Source organism: Drosophila bipectinata, chromosome 3R (genome assembly GCF_030179905.1).
Source record: "Drosophila bipectinata strain 14024-0381.07 chromosome 3R, DbipHiC1v2, whole genome shotgun sequence".
NCBI classification, from domain to species: Eukaryota; Metazoa; Arthropoda; class Insecta; order Diptera; family Drosophilidae; genus Drosophila; species Drosophila bipectinata.
The window spans coordinates 21,082,238-21,110,183 of NC_091739.1; the positions used below are offsets into that span (position 1 = coordinate 21,082,238).

Below are 27,946 nucleotides of genomic sequence, written 5' to 3' on the forward strand. Positions count from 1 at the left end.
TACGGGAAAAAACTTCACACGTAACTTTGCCGTCTTCTCTCAATAAGAAATTGTTTTCACTTAAGCGATGTTTTTATTGTTGTATAAAAATTAAAACTGTTTAAAAGTTATAGTTTCCTTTTAAACGCGTTGTAATTTTGAAATGTTAAATTAATTTTGTCTGAAAATCGCTTGAGCAGTGAAAGTTTTACAAAGATATGGCAGCTGTGATTAAAGAGCTGCCAGACTTATATAACAGACATAAATTGTTTTCTTTATTTAACAATTGTTTACAATGTAAGCTTTACATTTATGTGGCATGAAATCTACTTTTTTTTAATGTACTTCATGTATTTCTTGGCATTGAAGTTATCTTCTACTTCCTCCATGATTTTCACCTTCTTGCGGGGCTTTCGGGCTTCCAGCCTAGCTCTACGTTCTGCATCAGATAATGTGCTTAGATCCAATGGAAGCTGTTTAAAGCGAATTATTAGATAGATTTTCTATTTATATGTCATGTTTTTACCTTGATAATCTTACGCGGCTCGTGGTAACGAATATTTATCGTGGATCCATCGGGCTGAACAACTACGGTTGGATATAACCGGCAATAGACCGACCGGTGCAGTCTGGTTACAGCAGTGGTGGCTGAGGATAGGCAGCGCAATTGCTGCACTGTCTGTGGTAACTGTTTTAACAGCATTTCAGTTAAAAATCACGATGAAAATATTTATCTTAAATTAAATCCACATGCAATTTGTTTTCGTAAACCTGCTGATAGTGTGGCTGTCGATTGTGGGAGTGTTGCCACACCAGCTGTCAATAGTTTGCCATCCCTGGCCAGCAGTTATCGAGTATTTGTACTCAAAGTGTAAGTGTTGGTACTGGGGCTGAAATTTATTATTTTTCTGAAAAATAAGTAAGGATCTTGAAGACAAAGGTTAAAAAACGTAAAAGTAATTCACGGGACAGACTTGCACTTGTGTTCTGCAAAGCATAACAATTAAAAAGTCTGAAATCCAATACCTAGTGGAACTTAAGTCGCAGGAAAAATTACATAATTTTTGCAAGCATAACTTTTAATGTTTTGGTCCAAATCGGATATTTGTGGCACATCCAGTTATATATCCTCGGATCAAGAGGATTATAGCCAACGAAACATTATGGGCCATCGAACTACTTTGATTTTCCAATCAGTTGACCTAACCTCATATGTTGCTTTTGTTTTCTTCAGGTCTTGTGCTCCAGAATGGCCGCTCGCCGCATCGCCCAATCCTCGATCAACTGGTCCGCTCTAGCCGAGCGTGTGCCCGCCAACCAGAAGAGCAGCTTCGGCGCCTTCAAGACCAAGTCGGACATCTATGTCCGCGCCGTCTTGGCCAACCCTGAATGCCCTCCTCAGATCGACTGGGCCAACTACAAGAAGCTGGTCCCCGTCCAGGGACTGGTCGACAGCTTCCAGAAGCAGTACGAAGCCCTGAAGGTGCCCTACCCCAAGGACACCTACACCCCCCAGGTGGATGCCCAAGTCAAGGAGTCTCAGTCCGAGATCGACAGCTACAAGAAGGCTTCTGAGCAGCGCATCCAGAGCTACCAGAAGGAGATCGCTCACTTGAAGTCGCTGCTGCCATACGAGCAGATGACCATGGAGGACTACCGCGACGCATTCCCCGAAAGCGCCCTCGACCCCCTCAACAAGCCCACCTTCTGGCCCCACACCCCCGAGGAGCAGGTTGGCTACAAGTCCAAGGAGCAGCTGGAGGCTGAGGCCCAGGGACACCACTAAACGGACTAATCGAAGTCTAGGGGTTCTGGCAGTGGTTGTTGGACAGAGCCGAGTGTCGTTGGTCGATTGTCGATTCGAAATGTAACGTTGAAGTAAAAACCCAAATTAAAATCATTAAAAATGATAATTTTTGTCTTGGAATCTATAACGGTCATGAAATGCGGATTTTGATAAATCTTGAAATATTTTGTAAATATTATATATTTTTTTTATATAATATTAGCAATTGAGAAATTAATTTCTTATTCTTAGCAAATTTATTTAACAAGTGGGATATTTCAAATTTTAATAATTTTAATTTTTTTTTATTTTTTCCCCACACGTCAGAGCAGGCTTGCGTCTTGGCTAAGTAAAGAGGCTGCCAGATTTTTGAACTTCCGTTAAATTAAATTTTCTGTCGTTTGCAGAAATATTCACTCGCATTGAACTGGGCCATTTTAAAACCAAACTCAGTTTTACCCTAAAATTTTTTAAAATATTTAATTTGGAATATAAATGTATCGGGGCATATTACAAATTTTTTTGGTTTTTTTATATTTTTACTAGGAAGGCGATCTTTTCTTAGCGTATCAAACATGTATGAAGAAATGGTCGCGACGGCTTCGTGAAAACCCCGAACCCGACAGAAATCCGTTAAAAAAGCTCAAAAAATCTGGTTTTTGTATCTCACCTGCTTGAATCTCACCTTTTGGCAACAAGAGGGCCAAGTCGAAAGAGGGCCAAGTCGAAGCTTGTCTTGACCATCGGAGTTCGGCTTTTGCGTTTGACGTGAATGTTTGAAACGAACCGAATGTCTCGACTTCAGAAAAGTTTGCGTGTATCTGTAAAATGTATCTGTATCTGTAAGCCACGAACGTCTGTATCTTCGGGTCTGTGGCCGAAGGTGTGCTGAACCACCGGCCTGTACCAAAACGACCACGATCAATCGCGGGCGAAACGAGTTGAAGTGCAAACGTCTGCAGCGGAGTCTCAAGTTGTAAATGTGAAAAGTAGAGGGGATCCGTCCGTATCTCTCTATGTCTATCGCTGGAATACAAAGTTGAACCAAAGTTGGAATTTGCCGAAAAAATCGAAACACATGAATCTTGAATCGAATCTGAAATCTTGAATCACGCCGAAACACATCTGCAATTTGCATAAAGCGTTACTAAGACGCGCTCTGTCAGTTAACCCACTTTCTAAACGATCAAAACCAAAACCAAACAAGAAAAAGAAAAAAAATATTGAAAAGAATAATACTTCGACCGATATTTAGCAAACAACGAAACCAATTAACAAGCAAATAGTGCCGAGTAAATAACAGAAGGGTAGTGTCCAAGTGAATCACGGGAAAGTTTCATTTTTTAAAGTGAATATAGTGCCAGTATAGAGGAAATCGCGAACCCTGGCTAAAATCTAAATCATTCAAAAGCCGCAAAAAGCTGACTGGAAAACGCACTGATACCTGAAACGCCCCCAAACCGACGACTGTCAGTCAATTGAAACCGCAACAACAACAACTATAACAAAAACAGAAGAAACAGCAACTGCATCATCTACCAAGAAATACTAACAACAATACGGATTGCAAACAGCCCGGGTAAGTTACACCATCGTACATCATCATCCAAAACAGCAACAGTAACAACAGGCTGCATTAATGGGGTTCATAGCTCGGAGAGAGCCTTTTGCATTCCCTTTTTCTTTTCCACAAACTGCAAAACGAGTTAACAAGCTGCGGCTAATACCACGATCGATGATAGCCTGAAAAAATGCCAGGCCAGAGCCAGGCCAAAGCTGGTTAGAACGGCAGGAGTTTCAGTTTTTTCCAACTAAAAAATACCGATTACTGGTAGCTATTTATTGGAAATAATAAATGTTTGGGGGATTCTGGGTTTTTAAGAAAGGTAGGGTTTATTTGGAGTTTTTTCTGAAACTTTATAGGACTACTGTTTGTTTATTAAAGTATTACTTTTTTCGGAAAAAGAGAACTTTAATAAATATCGATTAGTTTCTGGATAAAATATTAAATTGAAAAGTTTGGGGGTGCAGCTTACAGAAATACTCTCTTCAGAAACTCCTTTAAAAAGTTAGGAGACAGGGTCCAAAATCGTATAATACCATTCCATAGTTTAAAAATGTTTAAACTTTGTTCCATAATTGGTTGTCTACTCAAAAATAGGTTCATCAAATATAGCAGTTTATGAAGAATTAATAATATTAGCTTCAAAATTACCAAATACCACAAGCTCACAGAAATACTCTCCCCAGAAATACCCTTGAAAGGCACAGATACAGGGTCCAAAATCCTCAATCTGTCCGCTGATACCCTACCTGTATTTGGGGGCAGGCATTCCATATTTCATAATCCGCTGTCTGGCAGCATAACTTTTAGCACCTTGGAGCACCTTGGCAGTTTCGCATTTCACCAATGCAATCACACACACTCGTACACTCGCAGGGGAGCTATAAGAGGGGGCTATAATTTCTTTGGATAATTATTACTCGTCTGGCATATTTTGGGTTTTTTTTTTAAGTTACCAGTTACCAGTGCTGACTCTGTGAAATTTTTGCGTTAAAGCCAGAGTTTCGGTTTCGGTTGCTGTTTCTCGCATTTGTTGTTTTTTGTGCGCCCGTTTGCGTAAACACCTCGCGGATAATTTGGAGTGTATTTGACTTTAAAAATTATGAATTTTAGGGAAAAACAGCGGATGTGTTTTTTTTCTGGCAATATTTAAGTTATTTGATCTCCTTTATAACTCTTTTTTTTCCAATAATTCTGTAACCTGGCTTAGTGGCAATTTTTTTGTTATAAATACGAGTGTCTTGGGAAGTCATAGGAATGCAGGTAAAAGTAATTCGAGCCACGTTAGGTAATAAAGGTTCGATCGATCTGGACAAAGCCAATGATTCCGAGTAAGATGATTCAAAATCTGCAACAGGGCGCCTATTGGAATTTCCCAATGACTCAAACTGCTGGCAGTTGTTCAGATTCTATTTAATTTTAGTTGCTTATTTTTAGAAAAAAATATTGTTCATCCCTGAAACAGAATGGGAATCCGACGTGTTGTGTTATTTTTACTTACAACGACTTGGTGCCATTGATGGTGTCCTGTATTGCAGTTTCTTAATTGCCCAGCCATAGAAAACCCCCCCTTCCTATGGGCCATAAGACGTAACTCATAACCAATTGCCATGAATGAAATTCGCATTTCATTATGCGACGCAGCCGGTGGCCGGTGGTTTGTAAACGTGTATTTATGGCCCTGTGCTCTGAGGTCTTCTAGTATGTGTATGCGGTTTGGTTTTCCACAATCAGCGACAATAGCTACGCACGTTCGCGAAAAAAAAAGAAATTGTCAATAAAGTGGCAAGAGGAGACAGCCATGGCAGAAAAAAAAAGGCGAAACAGAAATTGCCACAGAAAAACGTGTTCCAGCGCCAGGGGGCTTGCTGGCCCATCCCATACACACAGAAAAATATTGTTTTGTCTCTAATACTTTATTATTAACTATTAAGTTAAATAAATAAAATCTTTTTCGCCATAAACACGCCTTTTGGTCGAAATCGTGCCGGCAAGTTGGAAACGTGGACAGGGGGTGGCTGTAAAATTCGTATTAACTACGACTAGCTATCCACTAGATACTTTCACAAAAACTCGTTCGAACCAATGGCACAAATATGAGCATTTTATTTTCAACAATTTTCATTCGTTTTATGCAATTTTTTAAGCTATTTTTCAGTTTTCGTTAGCATAGTTGCTTTATTAGCAACGTGCCGAAAGCAAACAAGCCAAACAAAAGGCAAATCAAGTCAACAAACAAGAAGTTTGTAAATGGAAAACTGCATTTTGGCACGAACTTTGGGGGGTTTGTCAGGCGGGTAGGTGGCAGGTGGCAAGCGGCATGCGGCATGCGGCAGCTTGGGGTTACGCAGTATTGAATAAAACTGAAAAAAAAAGAAATAAACTACACTGAACTCTATAATTATGCACATAAAGCTCGAGCGGGCAACTTTCCACTTTTCCTCCAACTGTTGAGCATTTCCAAGGCACGCACTTGCTTGGGTTTTTTCTGTTTTTGTTTACTGAAATATAATTGTTATTTTTTGTGTCCACTGCTCATTGTTTCCCAAATATGTGTGTTTTTGAAATTGTTTCGGCTATTGCGAGCGTGCTTTCATTGCCGTTTTGCATAATAATCGAAATGGTGCTGATTAAACGGGGGCCGTAATGTCTGTCTGTGGTCATGGACTTGGCTCGAATGCCCTTTGTTTTCCATATTTTTGCCAGCTTCTTCATTTCTCCGTTTTTGTGTCATGCTGAGTGGGCGATAAGCGAGACGTGATTGATTGAATACAAGCTGGGAGCTCAGAGATACGACAGGTCTGGGTCTTGGGATTTGCAAGACTCTGGGTCGGAGTCTGGAGTCTCCCGGGGGTCTGGCCCTTATCTGCCGGCCATGTTTTAGGTGATTTATCATAACAGGTTGCCCAGTACCTTAGATAAAGAGCAGAGCAGTTGCAGATACAACTTAAAGATTTGGATAATTATATACTTTAATATGGGCTTAAGATATAGATAGAAACTATCAAGACTTACAGCTCTTATAAAGCTTATTTCCTATATTTATTATACAAGTATTATTAGCTACTTAGATACTTTTATATTAAGCCTAAAACTATCCGATTTTTAGCTATCCAATAACTTCATATAGATTTCTTAGAATTTCTATCAATACTTTGTTGGCATAACTCTTTAATAGATTTTCGCTTTTGGGAGGATGACACTGTGTTTTCTTTTTCGTATTCATTCCTATTTCCGAGTGTTAAAAGTTCAATTTCCGGCGACACCTTTGCTGATGCTTCTCTGGCCCCTCTCCGGCGAGATAAATAAATAAATAAATAACTCGGAATACCCAGCAATGATCGTTTCTTCTCCTTTGGCAGTAAATCATCAGCTTGTTGTTAATTTTTCGCCCGTCTCTTTCCCTCCACAGAGCCCGTCTCTGTCTGGGGGCTATCTTCTGCCTTTGTTGGCACGACAGGCGGCGGGAGAAAGTTTTCTCTTTCTTTCGCCAAACTCGAAAAATAAAGGCAAAAATTAACGCAGAAATATAAAGAAATAAAAAACGCAACAAAGCTGTAAAGTGTGCAATGCAAACATAGTATATGTATCTATGCACATATGCCAGCTTATATAAGCTGGAGTGTGGGGCTTTTGTTAGGCCGAAATGGGCATTAAAAACGCATAACAATTAATTGCTCGAAAAAACAATCAGCGACAGCGAATGAATCAAAAGTAGATGACAATCCGCCAGATACAGATTTGAATTAAGGGGGAAAACTGCAAACCACTTTGGCAACTGCCACCGACTATCGTTTTTTATCAACAGAGCCCGCCATGTAAACATTCCACGCATGGCCATCAAAGTAAATTACTTAATTTATGCCACAAAAGTGTCGTCGAGCGGTGCGGCGCGCTTTCTACGGCTGCCCCACCTAGGAGCGATTCTTGCGTAATCGCAAGCGACTTTAAACGCATGCAAAACGCGTGCAGCGGCGAAAGCAGAGCGCCCATCTGAATATAGTTGGAGTTACATCAGATCCCATTTGACCCCGGGTTCAGATGCCCGGACACTGTTATTAAGTGCTTCTACTGATAAAGCTCCCTTTTTGGACCTTGCCCCCTCGCCAGACAGCAAATCAATACGAAATTGTAAATAATTGAGGCAGCCCCAAAGACAAGGTCTGACCCTCATTATTGCTTTATCAGCTGAGAAGATGGGGAAGCAGACTGCACTTCTGACAGGGGGTCTAATGGGTGGAAAAATTCTCAAGTGCCTTGATTTCTAGAAGCCCAAAGACCCAAAAAACGAAAAAGAGCTGTGGGCTTTCTAGAAAGGGAGCTAATAAATAAATCTTTATCACACGGATACTCCAGATATCGATCTACAAGGGAATGCCATTAACCATTAATGCTAATTCAATTAAATTCAGTAAAAGTACTTCTGTTCGAGCCACCGAGGAAGAGAAAGAAAGAAATGCTGGAAATGAAAAATGAAAGCGTTCTTAATTGCCAGACGGCGACGACACGGCAGCCTGAAGCAATTTTCTGTTGGGATTGTTGTTTTCCAAACAATGTTGTTTTCTCCTACACTTGCTTAAAAAATATTTATGGACATGAAATGGAAATATCTGGGGGATCTGCGGATCTGGAGAGAGGGCAGCCTCGCAATCAAATTGAAAATTTATCCGCGCTTGCGCACGCCACAGTTAGCTATGCATCTGTATCTGTATCTGTATCTGGTGCTGGGTGAGAAATGTATCTGTGACTTCTTTCACATCGTAGACATACAATTTCTAATGCGCCTGCTCGGCTGCCTCACTGGCAAGTAATTGAAAAGCAAAGTGTGGCCACGGCACGGCGGCAGCAAATTGAATTATAATTTCAATTATGAACCGTTGAAAGCGGAAGAAAAGTCGGCAACAAAGAGCCTATTGAGCGGACAGCTTGGCCGCAACTGTAAATGAGGTTGCCCATCCACAGATACAGATGCACAGATACAGAATATCTCCGAGATACTATCTCAGCGCTTAGCATGTCAATCAACGCAGAACAGTAAAACGCTTCTGGCCCCGTGGGCCCAACGCGATCCCAATCTCGATCTTGGCCAGCTTTAATTGCTGTCTAATGCCTAATGGCCTGATGGCCTGATGGATGCGGCCCTAAAGCCCCATCCGCCATGTGGGTCAGGTCACGAAAAGCTTTTGACAAGCAAGCGGCGATTGTCATAAATATAAAAAATGATCTGTCAATAGCTGTGCTCCGGAGTGTTGCAACACCCTTTATGAATGCATCTTTGTGTGGCGGGAAGCGACTTGCATAATGTATCTGTACGGATGCTTGGGAAATCTGTATCTCGGCCTGTAGCTCACAACAGATGGACAATCCATCAGATATCCATCAGATACCAGTTGCCAAATCGCAAATGGCCTTGAAATGTGGTCAAGTTGGGCAGAGCTCTGAATGATTTCATCGCAAAGGTGCCAAAGCAAAAAAAGAAACCAAAAAACTTGTCAACGACTTTGTGGTTCATTATAATTTTCGCCACAAAGCCGATGACTAAACGCAATCAGGTTTGTGGCCCCGCCTCCCCAGCCCCGTCTTACCTCATTACCGTCGGAATGATTTCGTTAGAATTTCCAATCACCGATTGGTACGACAGTCCCGTCCAGAGCAGCTGCCACTATCAGTAAAGTTTATTAAAGTTTGGCCATTATTGGCTAATATCATGACTATGGGTTCTTGCCTCATCTTGCCGCATTGGGGGCTACTTGGCCGCTAATTGAGTTATTAAGTGTTGCACTTGTTGTGTTGCCGCCACAATGCAATTTTTATTCGCGTAATTATCCGACATCGATTATGAACTCATTGAGCCGTGTTGGCTACCATATTGCTCGGCCAGATTTCCTTGTTCACGGCCTGCTCCGAGCCAGGCCAGTTCCGGCTCCGCCAGTCCGGTGGTGAATGTGCAGCCACTGGTGTGCTGGGCTGTTTGGACTGAATGGTAATGGCTAATAATTGCAAGCCACGATTTCGCGAGGAGAGAGTGATGGTGACGGTGATGGACGTCGGCCTGGCAAACGTCAATAAAAAGCGCGCTTTGAAGAAATCAATAAGAAAGAAAAAGAGCTGCAATTGCCTACGCTCCAGATACGAAGATCAAAAACAATTTATGGTCCAGCGTGTGAGTAACTCCTAGCTAGTCACGTCTGCTATTCCCAAATCGCTCCAAATCGAACTTCAAATTCGTGATTTAGTGAATGGGCCTTTAAATCCCTCGACGGCTGGCCGCACGTGAGGCGCATTCCTCTGTGGCATAATTCCGGAACGCTACACTCCTCCGGTTGAAGCCTGACTTAAAGCTTGAGGCTTATGGCAGTACCAGCTGCAGATGTGGGCTGTTCTTGGTCTGGAATTTGGACTTTGGCCTGGCAAGCATTTTGGCTTTTCCTGCTGCTCTTAGCTGGTTTCAATTGTGGCTGCATAGAGAGAAATTTCTTTTAATATTTATTTATTTCAATCTACAAAGTTTCACTCCGGATAACCCATTACCTTAAGCTATAAAGGTTCTTATATCAAATATACAAACATTAAACATAGAATTCTCCACTTTTTCTCAGTGCATGTGGGCGGGTGCTCATTGTGGCAAGTGAAAAAATTTTGAAAGTCGTTTCAAGTGGCACATGGAAATGTTTTTCCATGTTCTCGTTGCAATCAAGCCAGTGTGTGTGAGTGCTTGGAAACTGGGAGTAATTTTCCATTTCTAAAGTGTGCAAAATGCGTCTGGTGTAAATAATTACCAAGCTTTTGTCCGGGTCGAGGTCGTAATGGTACCAACTTTTTCATTAAACTTCCAGCATGTTTAAAATTTAAATCGGCCATCGAATCTCTATTCCCCCCATCTATACATATTATTAAAGCCATTATCGTACTGCCAACGCTTTGAGGCCCGATACCGAATGGAACGCCCAAACATACTGACTCAGCCTGTTGCTCACTCTTGTTTACCCAACAATTAGCCACAATTACCAAGTTGGGCAATTAAATATTGAAAACTCGTTGCAGAGTATATTTCCTTCCTCGAGTAGATTTTCATCACAAAATCTTTGTCGAAACTCAAATTAGCTTCCGTTTTGTCTGCCCAGTGCCTGGAAAATCAAATTATCAATTTTATTATTTTAATTAATTAAATGTCTCAACTTTAAACCAATTTCGGATGATGTACTTTTTTTGTCATGACTAATTTGCAGCGTTTAAGTAATCAAAATTGATTTCTTGCAATTAGAGGGGTTTGGTAATTGAATGCGACAACTGGAAATTATGCAAGTGATACATGGGAGGAGAAAAAACCGCCCAGCTTGATTTTTAATTAACGCACCAAAAGTATCTTACAGATACTGCATTCATGGATCTCGATTTGGACACACATTCAGTGTGTGAGCAGCTCCCCCTCTGATATACATTTTTTTTTCATTACTGCTGCTCGCAAAACACTGACTTAAGCCGATTAGGGTGTTTTTCTTCCAACTTCCTGCTTATTATTATGACAACAGCAATCCATTAGACCCATAGACCCACATCAAGTCCCAGTCCGATGCAAAACTGAGCTGAGTGAGCGACTCGTTTATCTGTGTGTGACACTTTTGCAGCTGCAGGAGAGCCCAAGATTGCATTCAGCAAATGATTTTGCTGTGGTATGCTCCGGGAAGGGGCAACTGGAGTTCCACCTCCCTCCTGGCAGATGAACGACCTCAATGATGACTGACGGACGGCTACTGTTGCTGCGGCCTGCGTTCTCCCGGATTGAGTTGCACGGATCATCTCGGGCAGCGGCGGCACTTGAGTGTTTTCAATTGCCACTGTAGGAAATGCGACCCAGGCCCAGGCCCACCATTAGCAACATCATCTCTCCTTTTTCCCTTTTTTTTTGCCCCGCTCTTAATGCATTTGGCCCTTCGGTGGAGTCCATTCAGGCCATCGACTGCAATTATGCACTTGAATTGCCCCTTTGCACTCACTGTTTCATACACTAAGATTTTTTTCATGATCTTGACAATACTTAGAGTGTGTTGTACTGAAATATGGTAATGTTTTTCGAACAGTGTAATACTGCTCTCGATTGATTGGACCAGCTTGCATGCGTGCAGTTCGTTCGAGGCGCTTGTTTTCCACAAAAAGGCCCCACAATCAAAATATTTTTCACATTTTCATGCCCAAGGCAAAAATAATGGTAAACAATGGTTGGCAATATCAAGGGGAAGGCTTTTGGCCGCCACATCTAAAGGTCATTCATGGAATTTCACAACATCCCCTCCATGAATATGCATATTGTGGACGGGGTACATCCCATGTATTATGAAGATGATGATCAGCCAATGACCGAATACACTGGGAGCTCAGGTTCAGATTAGTAGAGATACACGTTGTTATACCCTTGCAGAGGGTATTATAATTTTGTCCAAAAGTGTGCAACGCAGTGAAGGAGACATCTCCGACCCTATAAAGTATATATATTCTTGATCAGGATCACCTCCTGAGTTGATATGAGCATGTCCGTCTGTCCGTCTGTCCGTCTGTCTGTTTCTACGCAAACTAGTCTCTCAGTTTTAAAGCTATCGACTTGAAACTTTGCACACACCCTTCTTTCCTTTGCACGCAGTATATAAGTCGGAACGGCCCGGATCGGCCGACTATATCCTATAGCTGCCATATAACTGATAGATCGGAAATGGTATAACTTTGGTGTTTTTAGAGTTAGAGGGCTAAAAATTGACATGAGAGCTATTTTTGGCAAAATAATATGACATGCCAAATTTCATATGGATCGGCCGACTAAATCTTATAGCTGCCATATAACTGAACGATCGGAAATGACCCAACTTTCGTGTTTTTGAAGATAGAAAGCTAGAACTTGGTACACATTCTATTTTTGGTCAGTTAATCCGACCTACAAAATTTCATTAGGATCGGCCGACTATATCCTATAGCTGCCATATAACTGAACGATCGGAAATGGTATTTGGTAGAAATATCAACTTTTGTATTTTTGAAGATAGAAGCTTGGGACTTTTTTTCGATTTTTTATTGTAATTGATTGGTTTTATTATGATGTAATCATAAGGATTGGCCAACTATATCCGATGTTTGCAATATATATCCGGTTTTAGCTGCAAGGGTATATCAACTTCGGCTCCGCCCGAAGTTAGCTTTGCTTTCTTGTTTTTTTTTGCAATCGCCTCGGACTTCATTATCGCCGCCAAGAGCTTTGAACAACGGCTTTTGTGCGCTTTTTTTTATGCTCGAAGCCGCAGCGGAGCGTTTTATGCTCCGCTCTTGACCGGTTTGTACAGCTATTGACTCAAAAAAAAGAAAGAAATACAAATAAAAAACCAGCTTAGAGGCAACAAGTTACCGGCTAGCCAAGATGCCAAAAGAGAACTCTAGCTGGAAGCTCTGAAAAAACGGAACATTTTGCAATGCGGTGAGGTCAAGGGGTGACCAGAGATAAAGTTGCAATCAAAAGTGCTCGGCTACTGGAAAAACTAAAACCAAAAAGACACAGATATTCGAGAGCTAGATATCATGATGGAGGCCCATTAACCTTAGCCTGTGGTAACAAAACAAAAAAATGGCCAATGCTTTGGGCCCTCTGGCCAACAATTAATATTCAAAATTGTATGAGCTTGGCCTGTGGTTGTGGCCAACTTGGCTTATTTGGCTTATTTACTTTGGACAATTACAATGAAGGCTAAGGCCATCCGCAGAGGGAGATGGCTTGCGTGGGCGCCTTTAAGTCAATGTTAAAGCGCATGTTGGCCCAATGTTAAGTGGTAACACTAAGTAAACACTGCAAAAAATATGTTTAGGTCATAGCCAGACTCAAAATGGCCAATACAGGTGGGTGAGAGGGTCTCTAACAAAAAAATACCCAAAAATAAGACAATAGCAAAGTCACAAAATAGTTTTATCCACGGTAATAAGCCAAGAAAAGACAGTGGTTTAAGATCTGGCTAAAAAACAAGAGTTTCATAACATAATTTAAATGTTTTTAAAATACCATATTTCATAAAATTTCATTTGGATTGCAATAAAATCCTATAAAACCGACATTAAGCTTATAAAGCCTGACAAACGCCTCGTATAACAAGGTATTTATGAGAACAATCCATTTGAAATTAGCAGCTAGAAAAAGCATTTCAATAAAGATCAGAATTTATTAAGACAGGCACTATTTGCAATCTAGATAGACTTGTTTTCCCGAGACAGAAACGCCAACTAGTCGGCTAATCGAAACGCTGTAACTTATGCACGCCGAGAAGGAAATCTGCAGGATGCTGTCAATTACTATTACGCGAATTACGTGAATTGCATAATGCCCCATAGTACACCAAGGTGACACCGCTTTCCTCACCAGAAAATAACCAGAAAAGATGCATAAAGGCTGCCTGCATCGCTTTGCTTTTATTAGACAATTGGATGCCGGCTTTAGATAGAATTTTTAAAGTGGAGGGGAACTTCGAGAGTCTAGAATAGGAAGAGGGATTTCCAGCGCAAGCGGAACTGATCACTTAAGGGTGCTGTGGAGGAGGGGGGCGGTGCCCGGTGCCTAATAATAGCCGCAAGGGGTACGCATATCTAATTATGTGTACATATATATATATATGTACGTAAAATGCAGTTCCAGCTCAGGCCCCATCTTCTGGTGTTTAGGAAGCGCATAAATGAGGAGCGATCATCGTCATCTAGGCATTGTGTTTTCTCCCCCAAGAATGCTGGCGATGGAAATGCATTTCCATGCAGGCGTTTTCTCACTCACCAGAACCACTGAGCACAAACATAAGAGCTTTAATTAGTCATAATATTTATTTTTCATAAGGGAGTATTTTATTAAACATTTTTATTATTTCAAGGGCTAGTGGGAAGTGGTCAACTTTGGAATTAAAACCCATAAGCCTTATAATAATATACCCAATTCTTCTATAAAAACTTTCTACCTTTAAGCATATTCTTTATCTTTACCATTTTTTCCTTCAGTGCATTTAATTCTATATATGGGCTAAGCAGCACGTGTGCACGATCATGTGATTTATAACTCCACTCCCCACAAAAGATGATAATATCTAAGGATTTTCATTAAGACAAAAAGAAAGCCAACCTTTAACCTCAGTCGGGTGTAATTTAAAAGTTTAAATCACATCTGCATATATGGAGGGGCATGGCTGGCTGGTCAACGAAACTGAAATAATATTTCGGTACTTTTGCTTTCCGACTTTAATTGAGTTGCGAAGATAGTGGCGGCAGTCAGTTGAGTGATTTTCACTAGCCACGCACAGTGAGCCTCGTAAATATACGTCCAAGCCAACCAGGCACACACACAGCTAGAAGCTGGCTCACACGAACCCGTTAATTAGGCTCTGCCTTCGGCGTGTAAGTTCTATTTTATTTATAAGCTCATAATTAAGTTCCCGACTCGATCGCGGATAGTCTTGGATCAGGCTGGGGTCGTTCAACTTTCGATCAATCACTCTGCTGGATCACTTCTTTTATTTGCAAGTCTCTGCTCACCTTTCTACGCATTCCGATATGCAAAGATACTGTATCTGTGTATCTGTGGGGTATATCTTTTAATGGCCATTATGCGCATTACGCTTCTCGTGGCTAATTAACAGCGAACGAAAATGCGAAGAGCTTTTCAATGCCTTTTTCGCAGTTGTCTTTGTCCAATTTGGCCAAGCTTAGAAATGCAAATTACCAAAAAGAAAAAAAACGGCTAACAAAAAACCAGACAAAGACTCTGATGGACAGTGAAGGGATGTTCTTTGTTTGGATCCGGTTCGGATTCTACAAACTCTACCATACAAACGTATAAAGCCAAGCATCTGCAAAATGTCTAATTAAATGTGCCAAATTTAATGATGATAACCTGGCTGAGACTGCGGCTGCAATTTAAGCTGGCTTGAATCTGAATTTGGTTTTTGGATTTTGGCCAACCGGTCAAGGTGAAAGTTGCGCCACCTGACACGATGCCTTGACAGACTACCGCCTCCCCAGCCTGTCCACTCTTGACTCTATTTTTTGACAAATTAATTGTGCGGCTAAGCGGCAATTAAATGTGGCCAACAAAACTGCAATTTGCAGGCTGCACTGGTTATCGGTCCGAAATATGTGTAGCACAGTGTGAATGCAACAATTTGCATGCGAAGCTTTCCCACTCAACGGGGCGCCAATGTTTGCACTCGAAAAACATTTAATATTTGTATCTTTAGCTCTTTAAGTAATAAAATGTATTTCTCTCTGTGCAGTTGCTGCTGCAATGTCAATGCTTGAGTAAATTGACTTCAACTTCATTTGCGACATCCACCGAAACTTTTCTGCTCCATTGAAGCATTCGATTGAGCTCTCCACTCGAACCTGCACTCTGTAGAAAGTTGCAGTTGCACTATAAGTTGCAGTGGCAATGACCTATCGATGGGTGGAGAAAGATCCAGACTCATCTGCATCTGAATCTCAATCGCATTGATGCCTTGGTCACTTAACAGTTAGAAGAGAACGGCAACGGGTTCGGACCTGGCCCACAACAAAAAGAGGTCTCATAAGCGCCAATAGGGAGAAAATCTTTATAAGTAAGCCCCTCATAAAGTAATCATTTGGGTTGAGGTGCCACAAACCTAATCGATGACACGGTTTGGTATCCCTCTCGGCCTAAGCCTCTGGCCGTCTAGGCCGACTTGCAGAGTGGCTTTTAGAACCGGTTAACTGCTTTCTGATGACACTCACAGTTATGGCCAAATAAAAGCCGGAAAGAATTCGTTGGATGCTGTGACTTATGCAAAGTATTGAGCTCAGAGGGCTAAAAGAATGTATAGAAATGGTTTAAATTTGAAAGAATTTGGTTGAGAATGTAGTTAAGAATTTCAGAAGCTATTTCTGCTCTACCAACCTTTCACAGTTTCTGGCCAAGTGGCTAGGGAGAACAAGTTATCAAGGCTCTCCGGCTTTAAAGTTGTTTGGATGGATGGTTTGTTGGTAGAAGCGTAAAAGTATTTTCAAGGAAAGTTCCTTTAAAATTTCTCAAGCAGAGTTAAGAGCTTCGTTTATTACAGCATTGCTTATTCCATTGCCAACCATTTGACCTTTAGGGGCAACTGCCAAAAGCCGTTAACCCGGCGTGGGCACATGGCCATGTCATCTCCATCTTCATCACTTCATCAGCACCTCCATTCTCATCATCGTCGCCGGAGATATCGCCGGTGGTTGTCATCCCAGCGATGAATGACAATTTGCAAATGGCTCTGGGTGCATAATTTATGCAGATGCAACTGCAACTCCAACTGCAGCGCGGCGGGAGAAAAACTGGAACTGAAAAACTGGCGGCATTTAGCGCGTTGACTATTAAGGCGAACTTGTTATGACAGTGGCCGAGGGGTCTGTGAAAGAGGGGGCACTGGAAGGGGTCTTTTTTCAGCCGCAGCCTCAGCTTCGGCTTCGCCCATGCATATTCAAACGCCATAATCCCAACGGTATTTTAATGCTAAATGCTTACTCACTTCATGCTGCAGAGTTGCTGTTGGCTCGGCTAGAAAAACCCGTTTTTCCAGTAATGACCTTCGGTGTTGTTTTATTATCACTCCCGCTTCCGCTCCAGGTGCTCCCAGGTGCCCTGCCCCCGCCATCCCACTCGGACTAGTGCCCCTTTTTGAGATATCTCGGAAATTCCGTTGAATCCCATAACAAAAGACCAAGTTTATGTGGTCCAAGTTAACAAAGTTCTGTTTCTGGTTCGGTTTGTTTACTGCAATTACCACTTTTCTGGCCATCTTACAAGCTCAATCTTTTAGAGTGTGTTTGTATACCTGTATCTGTGAGTGTGGTTTCGCCAATTTCATTTTAATTAGCCAACTGACAACTGCCAATTGCAAAAAGCCTGCAGCATTAGAACTTCTCTCACTAAATCAGTCTGGAATATCAATTCGCATTGAAACCTGCTAGGCGGCTAGGCAGTTAATTAAACGCCACTCTCGCATCAAAATCGATAAGCCATAATGATGTTTTATGCAATTTGCATTCAATGGTCGGAAACAAAACAACAAGTGCTCCCCTGGGTGCAGTTCAGATTGATTATCTGACATATTTATGGCACACAGTGGGGTGTTTATGAAAAAAAAAGGGGAAATCGAAATCATAATTCGATTAAATAGTAAAAGCAAGTGGAGTGTTTTATTCTGATAAGCAGTTTTTGCAAAAAGAATTATTAATTACCAGCTTTATATGCTAATAGATTCTGGTCTGAACTCTATTACATTCGGCCTTGCAGCGGTCACCTTTTTATCTGGCCCGGTTAATTGACAATAGAATTAGTTTGCCTCTGTTGGCCAGTCTCCCCCAGAAAGAACGGACAAGTGCGCCGTAAAAGCCAAGCCACTGGGCCACGTTAACCTTGATGGAATACTTCTCTTTTATCGTTTAAGCCACCACTTGGCTCGCTCCCCCCTTACTTGGGAGTGCTCAAATGCATTTAAAACTGGCTGCACAAGTCGAGTTCTGGCCAAGTCGAGTCAAGACAAGCGAGCCAAGCCAAACCCGGCCAAGACGGGCGAATGACAATAAATATTTTGTAGCTTATGCAGCTCGATTACAGTTTTTCAATGTGGGGGGAGGTGGAGCAGAGATGGTGGAGGCGGACGAGTCTTTGGGGCTTAAATGCCCCGAAATGCCAACGGATCTCCAGAGGGGTTGGGTGGTTTTTCGACTGATGGCAGTGCAGCTTATAAAATATGAGCTCGACGTGCATTGAATTCGGGTCATTACTTGGCCAAAAGCTTGGCGTCTTAACATTTTGTAATTCGATTTTGAGTTACGCGAAACAAAATTGGCAAGCTGTGCATGTGCGCCCTCAAGCGGTCATCGAACTGCTGCCAAATATTTATGAATTTTGCTGATTTATCATCATTACATGCTTTTTGATTTCTGGCTAATGAAAACCCTCTGTTTCTGTTGCAGATTGCACTAACCATCAATCGAGAAATCGAAGAAAACCCACGACAGAGGCAAAAGTTCAAGCAGGTAAGAGCCATAATCGAATCGAGTTCACACAGAAGGCAAAAATGCGTAACGAAAGCGTAACTTGGTAAGGCGGGTGGGGGCTCGTTTTCCATAATTTGCACTTTCGTTGCCAAGGCAATTGGCATGCCAATACCAATACCAGGAGTTGTTTGGGGCCCGCTCCCAGGCGGCTCAGAAACCTGGCTGGTAATCCGAGGCGGCTAACAATGTGTTGTCAGGTGTGCACGTTGGGGCTGGGGGTGGCGTTTCTCAGGCTTTCTGGCCAAAGACCAGGAAGACCAAAGGGGACCCGGCTGGTGGTGGCATGGAAGAGATTGCAAATGCAACTGGTATCTGGCAGCCTGTCGAACAATGGCAACCTAAACGGCAGCCAAAGAGTTCGAAGTGTTGCAATTGTTGGCAGGCGAGTCTCTGTAATTGGCCGCCTATTAAGATGTGTGTTAAATGACGCAGAAATTATGCGAATTCCGAATGCCAATGAACTCTTCTTTCTGGTTTTTTCGAGGCCCTGTGAGATTCAGAAAATCGCTTTCGCTTGGTTTTTGTTTCTTGAGAAACTTTCCATTGTGCTAGAAGTAGAGTTTCTTTCTGATGCGGCATTCCAACTGCGGTATACTATATATATCCTATATTCATTTAATGCGAAGATAAATCTAATTTCATAGTAAATTTATTGTACAACTCGCCCATAAAAGCGACAGAAACAGAAGTAAGTAGTGAGTTGAAAAAATTCCACTCCATTGTTGATGGAGATGTTTGGACGTTTCGTGGTCCGTAGACCGAGCTCTGCGGTCACAATTGAATAGATTTCCAGATTTACTTTTCCAGTTAGGAACATAAAACAAAAAGCCCAACAAAAACTAACAAAAAGAAGCGCCACAAGAAGAAAACGAAATGAAAACGAGAAGAAATGGCAGCTGCATTCGACAACGTTTAGTCCCAGCGATTTGCTTTCGAATGATGGCGAACAATAAACTTTCCATTTCAAACAAAATTACACTCGACTCGCGACTCGCAACAAGATGAAAACAAAGCAAGACAAATTTATCTAGTTATCTGATGGCTGCCCCCCCTTTGCACTCCTCCATCCAGCGCCACCACTTTAAGTTTAAAGGAGAATTCGGTCTATTTCGTGGCAACTCCCACTCGGCCAACTCCAACAGAAAAATCTTTTCAGCAACAACTGGGAATGTAAATGTTGCATGTCATGCCACAAAATTCCACTCCACTCCATGCATACCCCAGGTGACATGTTGCACACGTGTGTGGCAACAACGGGCTCCCAAAGCTAATGCTGCTATCTGGCGGAGTGCTCTCCGCCGGTGTCTGAGGTCTGAGGTCTGAGGTCTAATGCCCGCTGCCCGTTGATTTGTGGCATCGTTTATGTGGCGGAACTGTTTATTAATTAACGAGCGCATTTTGGCTTTATTCTGCTTTGAACGTGGCCAGCCAGCGATTAGGTGTTAACTGTTTTTTCCACCTTATGTTAATTAGGGTAAATGAGCAAGTGGCATGCAACGTTCTGGATTGGTATAAATGGGAAACTTGGGAGCTTTAGTGGGGACTTTAGTGGTAATACTCCCCAAATTCATTTAATAATTTCTCTCAGTGCCTCTGCCTCTGTTTAAATGGCTGTTGTCTGTCAAAATGATAATGGCTTTCGGTTGGCCACCGGTAGATGGCGCTCTGCGATAAGCCGAGTCCCCACTCGAATGCCTCAATTGAAACTGTCAATTGCAGTGACCACACTCGCCCCACCGCTCTTGGCCCGCTTTTGCTTACCAATTTTGGTGTAGGCGAAGCAGTGAAAGTTGTTGCCAAAGCGGACTCTGATGGCCCAAAGAGGGGGGAGCACTGTTACCGGGGGTAATTAATGCCAATTAAATGTCAAACAAGAAAACAAATAATTTTACGCTGGGCGTGTCGGGCTCAGCTCGATTCAAGTCATTTTCGCTGACCAAACTTTCGAAAGGCAGCACTGATTAATTAAGCCAAGTTCAAAGCCCACAGGCCCAGTCGCTTCAATTGATTTCATTTCCCAGGAGCCATGTTGCATGTTGCACTTTCTACATCACAGCAAAGTAAGCCCAACAAGAGGAAGAAAGAAAGGCCTGCCAAAGGCTCTAATAGGGTGTGAGTATGTGGTAAGAGGCCGCGAAAAAAAATAATTTATGATTATTTAATGCAATGCTCATGCTGCAGGTTGCATCTGCTAGCTGGGAGGTTGCCAGTTCATTGCCCAAAGACAAAACGGGACGCTGCAAAATGCAAATTGATTCGAGTACTTTTTGCCCTGCAGTTGAACTGCCTCAACCCCTTCAACCATCTCCCTTGGCTAATTGCTTGTCGCTGTCAACATGTTTTTTGCTGCGGCGACTGCTGTTGCAGTTGCATCTTCCTCTGCTGCCGCTGTCTCTTCCATTGAACTTTGAACTTGGCCAGCCTAGCAGTGGTTTACTGACTTTCTTTTGTTGCTCGTCCCGCCAGCTGACAACAGATGTGTTGCAGTTCCAACAGCAACTTGCAACTGGCAACTGCAACAAGAGCAATTGCCACAGCTGCCACTCATCTGGCGTGTGTGAGTTGTCCTCTCACATCCCAGCTCTTTTGTCTCTAGTCACTGCATTGTTTGGCCTTGCACACGGTGCGTATACGTAATCGGTGTGGGCCTTTGTTTGGCAAACGTTGCGTGCCATTTGCGTCCAATAACTGATGGTTGACATCATACTGTTGCACTTTGAGCATTCAAGAAATTTCTGTTGAAATTCTAGTATCAGTTGGGAAAGGCTTTTGTCAGAATTTGTTGGCTTTTAGCTTAAATAGACTCTTGAAATAACCCCAACTTCTACAAAAAACTTACTTTTTGCAAAAACTTTGACATATTGCAGTGTTGATTCTCCTGAACTTTGTGTGTGTTTTGGGTGCTAGCTGGTATAGTATTTGCCTTTTCAAAATCCAATACCGATGCTGACCTTTGGCATACAATTACAGTCAGCCTACTAGCCCTCCCGCAGACCCTTCACCGTCGGTTTCTCGGCTGAGACATTCGCCTCAGACCTCCACCAGACATCGACGATTGTGTGTTGCTCAACCGAATTCGGCAAGTTGTTCTCTTATTTGTTTTTATATCTGGTATTTCATATTCTAATTGTGCAATAAAAGTCAAACAAACAGGCATTCATATATAAAAGCCTGCTTCTGGAGGGGAAGTGAGTTCAGGTAGTGAAGCCATAGAAGAAACAATTGTTCTTCAGCGAGCTCTTGGGCGTTTATTGTTCTGGTCAAGATTCGGGCAGTAGACAAAGAAAACCGGATAAAATGGCAGTCACAGGCCCAAGGCAAAAAAACCCCCAAAAAAGGCTAAAAAACTAAAATGTTGCAGCTGTGTGGTGACCGCAAAAGGTATGTGTTCCTGTTGCATGAGTCATTGCCGGCACACTTAAAGCCAATGTTGCTGGTTGGCCAATACAAATTGGTCAGCAAATTGGTAGGAATGTGGCGCCAGGCTAGCCAGAGCATGTAGCCGCAAAAAAATTATCCCACGCAACAGGTTCTTAGTTCAAACACCATATGGGGTGTCCCCAAATGCAATCAACTGAAAAGTTCTCTTCCACTTGCCCGTACTCATTACGGCTTTGAACGCCTCGTAAAATATTTTAACGTCGCGTTATTAAAAATTAAGCAGAAGCCGCTTTAGTGGGGTTTGTCGTAAAATTCGTAAACTTCCACCAGAAACTCCAGCTGGGTTACAAAGCGACATACAAAGTTGAAATCGGACGCCAATTTCCAGAAAGCGGCACATTTTGCGGCAGAGGGCGAAGGAGGGGTTCCCAAAGGGGAGCTGTGGGGCAGTGGTACTCCTCCTTTTTTTTATTTAATTAGGCAACAAGCTGTTGTCAGAACACATGTGTGTAGAAAACAAAAAACAGGAAAACAACCTTACACAGAAATTACACTTGAGGTCTAAAAGAAGCTTGAAGATGTTAAACTTTTAGACTTTTCTTGAACCAGATATACTGTGGATTACTTCTTTTTTATCCATTATTTGCTGCTTTATTTATTTCCTTTAATTTTTCCAAGTGCATCCTTGTGCAACAGGCATCTTATGTGTTCTCCTGGCAACAGTTGCATCAATGGCTGCGTTTTCTTTTATTAATTTGCACTGTCTTGAGCTGCAAGTTGTTGCAATTTGTGCTGCTGCTAGTGCTGCTGGTTCCTTGGTCTTTTTTCCCCATCTTCTTTATTCTGCGTCACGCAACAGCAAATGAAAACGAAGACGACATGGGAACTTAACCTTGAAATACATGTTTCTTTCCGCAGAAGCCCCCGAGTTCGCATCCGCCTCTGCTATTCTGCGAGGAGGAAGATGTGGGTGCCGCATAAATTCGCCGGCTTTGCTTGATTAAAGAAACATCTCCCCGGGAATACCAGGGACTTTCGTTGGCGAAAATGAACATAAAACATTTCGCCGTAATAAACTGGAGCCTAAAAATAAACCCCAAACTTTGCAGGGCCTTGAGCCTTAAGTCTCTTAGGCCTTATCGGCTTAGCGGGTCGGGAATGGCAACTTCAATTAACCCGACATTATGTGCTCCCGGCCATTGAATGACAAGCAATATTGACAGCCAGACGCGCGGCACTGGGCACAGAGTCTTTTTGGTCGTTACTCAAGATAATTGACAGACGAACAAGTTTAGGTCCAAGACCTGCCAATTGGCAGAATATGTCAGGCCATCAAAAAATCAAGCTAACTGAGAGGGAAGTCTTGGGTGGTCTTGCATAACCCACTAAGCTGGAAAGCCAGCTAAAAGACGCTTTAAACGTGTTAAGCCAAAGGGTCCATTAACAGCTTCTCGCCTAACAAGAAACCAAACTCAATCTTTCCACTTTAATCAGTCACTTCGCCTAATACATAGCAGGTAGTAGTAGCTGGTAAGTCGTCGACTATGTTTATGCTCAAAAAGGCTTCAAAAGGCCGGCGGCACAATAGTAATCTACCTCCCCCTCTCCAAACAACTTCTTCACAATTTAATTGCTGCTGTGCTGGATGTTGCTGTTGACGCAGCAACATTTGCTGCTGATGTTGTTGCTGGTGATGGTGCTGCCATGTTTTCCTTTCTGTCGTTAGCTGTGGTCGCCCAAGTTTGTTGTATTACCTGTTGACAAAATTTCCCTGCTGCCTGCACCGACATCCGGCAAGTTCTCAAAACTCGTAGCCGGAATAGCTATATCCAAAGCTAATGGCAAGTTTGACTTGGCTTTAATTAAACAATCACCAGCCAGGTTGGGCGTGTGAACAAGGAAACGTATATATACAAATTTTTGGCTCATATCACGGGTGTTTAATGGCAATTTGGCATTGAAGGTTGCAAAAAAAAAAGAAATATAACTCAAGAAACTAAACCTAAACTGGATATTGATTCCAAATAAGTAATATTAATTTTTTTCTCTGTATAAAGTTTGAATTACAATCCGCACAAGTTTTCAATGCCAACAATCCCAAAGTTTCCCACATAAGCACCTGATTATATTTGTAAACGTAATTAGATACGATTGCAATGGGGAACAATGCATTGAAGGCAAGTGCAGGGCCCAAGATTGAACCTGAACTTTGAACTTCAGTTTAACCACTTGAGAGACTTGAGAAAGCCATAAGCTTATGTCGGATTATCCGTACCAGTTTTGACTTGAAATTCTGGCAGTCTTTGGCGGCGCCTAATTGGCAGTTTGCCTTTAAAGGCCCGGAGCAAATAGTTGACATTTGGCCAAGTCGCCCACAACATCCGCTCATGCTCGGAGCCCAACCCAGTCGGCCAGAATGCTTTCGGCCAGAATATGGCATACCCAAGCAAATGTAAACACCTCAAAGTCGGAGTGCTGTGCTCCTGCTTTGCATAATCTTGAGCATAACGCAGGTGGCTTTAGCTTCTGAATATATTTGTTCGTATGTATGTATATTTATCCAATAACACTCGCTCGTATACATAAAGATAAATGTATAAATAAACACCAGAAGGGGGCCAGCACCGCCACGCATAAATCTCACGTGCAAATGTGGAACAAAGCGTCCCCTCATCACTCCATTCCGAGTTCCAGTCGGACTGCCATACTATACTAGGTATATCTCTGCCCATCTCATCTCTCGCTTCATTTCATTTCAATTTTATGTTTGTGCTTTTCGCTTTCCACTTTATTTTTTGGTTTTTGTTTTTAATGGGAATCCGCACTCGATGATTAAATTTAAATTTCGGTTCTGGAATTTTTTTCTGCGGTTTTTGGGGTGAATCAGACAAAACAACGAACCGATTTTAACCTTCTTTCTGCGCACACATGAGCCCCTCCTTCTCACTTTTGGCCAAAAAAACGTGCACCTAGGCCAGAACTAACACAGAAATTCTAGGATATGATGAAAAAGAATGGCCAGCAGCATTTTAGCTGCTGCTTCTACTCTCGAACTTTTGCCATTGGCCAAAAACCTGCTGGCCTCGATTGGCAAGACGGCACGATGCGGTCAAGCTAACTGTTTTCCTGGCCTGCAGGCGGCATACAAAATATCCGGCCTCCCAATCCGATCCGATCAGATTAAAGCAAATACAGTCTGCCAGAATGCAAAATATCGAAATAGGCTGCCGTCAGAACGCAACAGAACGGGCTTCGATTTAACGGCCATTTGCGTGTGCGTCGAATTGGATTCACAGCAAAAAATGGACAAAAAATCTCAAAAATATTTTGTCTCGGGATTTTGATGCAAAATGGTAAAGAATCGATCCAGAAATCGTTTAAGGTACTCCGCTTGAGAATCGGATGAGAATTGGCGAAGATATAGCCATCCCTGTGGACCCTATAGGGGAAAACCCCATTTTCAAGGGATCCCATCATGAAAAATGGACAAAAAATCTCAAAAATATTTTGTCTCAGGATTTTGATGCAGAATGGTGGCAAATCGATCCAGAAATCGTTTAAGGTACTCCGCTTGAGAATCGGATGAGAATTGGCGAAGATATAGCCATCCCTGTGGACCCTATAGGGGAAAACCCCATTTTCAAGGGATGCCATCACAAAAAATGGACAAAAAATCTCAAAAATATTTTGTCTCAGGATTTTGATGCAGAATGGTGGCAAATCGATCCAGAAATCGTTTAAGGTACTCCGCTTGAGAATCGGATGAGAATTGGCAAGATATAGCCATCCCTGTGGACCCTATAGGGGAAAACCCCATTTTGAAGGGATCCCATCATGAAAAATGGACAAAAAATCTAAAAAATATTTTGTCTTAAGATTTTGATGCAGAATGGTGGCAAATCGATGTAGAAATCGTTTAAGGTACTCCGCTTGAGAATCGGATGAGAATTGGCGAAGATAAGCCATCCCTGTGGACCCTATAGGGGAAAACCCCATTTTCAAGGGATCCCATCATGAAAAATAGACAAAAAATTCAAAAAATATTTTGTCTCAGGATTTTGATGCAGAATGGTGGGGAATCGATCCAGAAATCGTTTAAGGTACTCCGCTTGAGAATCGGATGAGAATTGGGGAAGATATAGCCATCCCTGTGGACCCCATAGGGGAAAACCCGATTAAAAGGGATCCCATTTCGAAAAATGGACAAAAAACACTATTTTCGTGTCCAGCAGTGTACTTGCAATATGGAAATCGAGAGCAGATCAAGACGGCGCATCGACTAAACTGTGACGCCCACTGAGTGCCAAGAGACCAAAAGAAAATCCTGGTCTTTGAACGTCCAACTGAGTATTTCCCTCGTGATCCACTCGCCTTAGATAGCCAACTTGGCTAACGAGCTTTTGGCATCCTGGCCGGGACGAATAAATTAGCCATTTTGGTCAGGAGTTTAGCGCTCGTCTCGTGAAATTTATGTAGATTTATTTGTGTAACACTTTTGCTGCAGCAGCACCACCAGCACCAGCAACATCAACAACAAACAGAAAAAAAAAACAAATGAATAAAAACGACAAACACGCCTTGATATCTCTTTTCTTGGGGCCAAGTATCTTAGACGGTGAGATGGAAACAGCATTCCTGATGCCAACCCAACTGCCAACTGCCAAACTTGAAAAATAGCTTAAAGATGTTGTCTTCGATGTTGCTGCGGCATTCCATTTCGAGCTGCTACTACTGCCTTGCCACACCACCATCTTCATCTTGGGCAGACGAAGCATATATAAACGTATATCTAGTGTATATGGTCAAATGGGCCCCACAATTTGTTGGACATTTCCAGCATTTCTTTTTGCCTTTGACAGTTTTTCCAATGCAATTGGCTATTTCACTTTTTCGCTCAATATCGCAGCTCCACTTGCTTTCCATGAGAATGGGCACAACTCTCTCGGTGGTTTCGGCCTGGCCATAAATAAATGGCCAATCGATGCCGCAACCGAATGCAAATGAGTGAAAGAAAAAATGCAAACAATTAACAAACACAAAAACCAAGGCAAAAATAGTCTGGCTGGGGAGCAAAACAAACGGTAACAAAAACCGCACACTGAAGCTAAAATTTATGTGTAACAATGCGGGCAAAAAACAGCATTTAGCCGCCACAGTTATGCAATATGCGTCCCCTTCGCGTCTTCATTTGATACCAATTGTTTCGGCGACCGCATTGCACAAAGCCAAGATTTATGCATATTAACGTCAAGTCAAAACGCTGACCCAAAATTGCAGATTTACCAGCAGCATCAGAAGTAGCAGCAATCTCTGAGGCAGCAGCAACATCTGGGGCAGAAATCAAGCGTGCAACACTCAGAGAAACATCCAACTTTGGAGAGTAAAGAGGCTACAGTTTTTATTAAATAAAATCCAAAAACGTTTATTTTCTTTAAGTGCCAAGCCCAAAACAAAATACTCAACAATGGGTCAACTTTCTTGGCTCTGGCGTTGATAAATGTTATCCAAAAAAAGCCAGAAACTCTGCTGTCGGCTGCTGTTGTCATCTTCATTGTTAAAATAGTGGGTGTTGCTGTCGTGGCAATAGCAGTCGCAACATCACCAACACTTTCCCAATTAGAGGCCATAACTGCGGGTTCAAGTGACACACTTGCAGCAATGCCTACAGCTTTATATGATGGAAAAGTTAACGGCTTAAAGACCTCTAAATTGCTACATTGTTAGAGCTAGTTGGCAGTAGTGTGAAATGGTACAGAAGAAACGCCCGAAATCTTGCCAAGCGTTCTGACCAGATCACCAGACTAGATAAGCCGTCATAATTCAGTGGACTGGTAATTTGATCTGCCAGTGTTATGTCTTTCCAAAAAAAAAAAATAACAAAATTGTGAGCTACATTTAATGGCTTTAGCAGATAATTATAGACGATAAGGTGTCTGGAATACGTTCACAAAATTAGTAAGCATCAAAGTACCATTAGGTTCCGAGAATAAAACGTTCCCATAAAAGTTCTCTTAATTCACTCGTCGAATTAGGCTAATAAAGTTCTACAGGAAATTCTAACGAATTACAAATCATTCTCTGTTTGTTTGGAGAATTATCAAAATTTATGGCCAATTCCCTACAAGGAAACAAGTTTGCCTTTGAATCACTCCCAGAAGCTCTTGCCAAATAAA

At 42.2% G+C, this 27,946-nt stretch overlaps 3 protein-coding genes across 4 annotated transcripts in view; 2 read left to right on the top strand and 1 right to left on the bottom strand.

The window, feature by feature from the left end:
• Window positions 1–227: 227 nt before the first annotated feature.
• mRpL55 (mitochondrial ribosomal protein L55) lies at window positions 228–682 on the bottom strand. The gene is made up of 2 exons (XM_017235671.3): window positions 506–682; window positions 228–452 (listed from the first exon to the last, which is right to left on the bottom strand). The coding sequence occupies exons 1-2, from the start codon at window positions 680–682 to the stop codon at window positions 306–308; spliced, it is 324 nt and encodes a 107-aa protein (XP_017091160.2). The 3' UTR covers window positions 228–305.
• A 69-nt stretch (window positions 683–751) lies between these two features.
• Window positions 752–1,892, top strand: ATPsynD (ATP synthase, subunit D). Of its 2 annotated transcripts, none has more exons than XM_017235669.3 (2): window positions 752–850; window positions 1,214–1,892. In XM_017235669.3, the coding sequence occupies exon 2, from the start codon at window positions 1,229–1,231 to the stop codon at window positions 1,763–1,765; it is 537 nt and encodes a 178-aa protein (XP_017091158.1). In that variant the 5' UTR covers window positions 752–850; window positions 1,214–1,228; the 3' UTR covers window positions 1,766–1,892. The 2 variants fall into 2 exon arrangements, with proteins under 2 accessions (XP_017091158.1, XP_070137266.1); XM_070281165.1 differs by lacking the exon at window positions 752–850 and adding an exon at window positions 881–898.
• A 739-nt stretch (window positions 1,893–2,631) lies between these two features.
• The window catches only part of LOC108121610 (pneumococcal serine-rich repeat protein), a 34,033-nt gene continuing 8,718 nt past the window's right edge, over window positions 2,632–27,946 (top strand). Inside the window, exons 1-2 of the mRNA XM_017235842.3 lie at window positions 2,632–3,344; window positions 18,309–18,371. The gene's annotated coding sequence lies outside the window, so the exon portion shown is untranslated. The remainder of the gene's footprint in view (window positions 3,345–18,308; window positions 18,372–27,946) is intronic.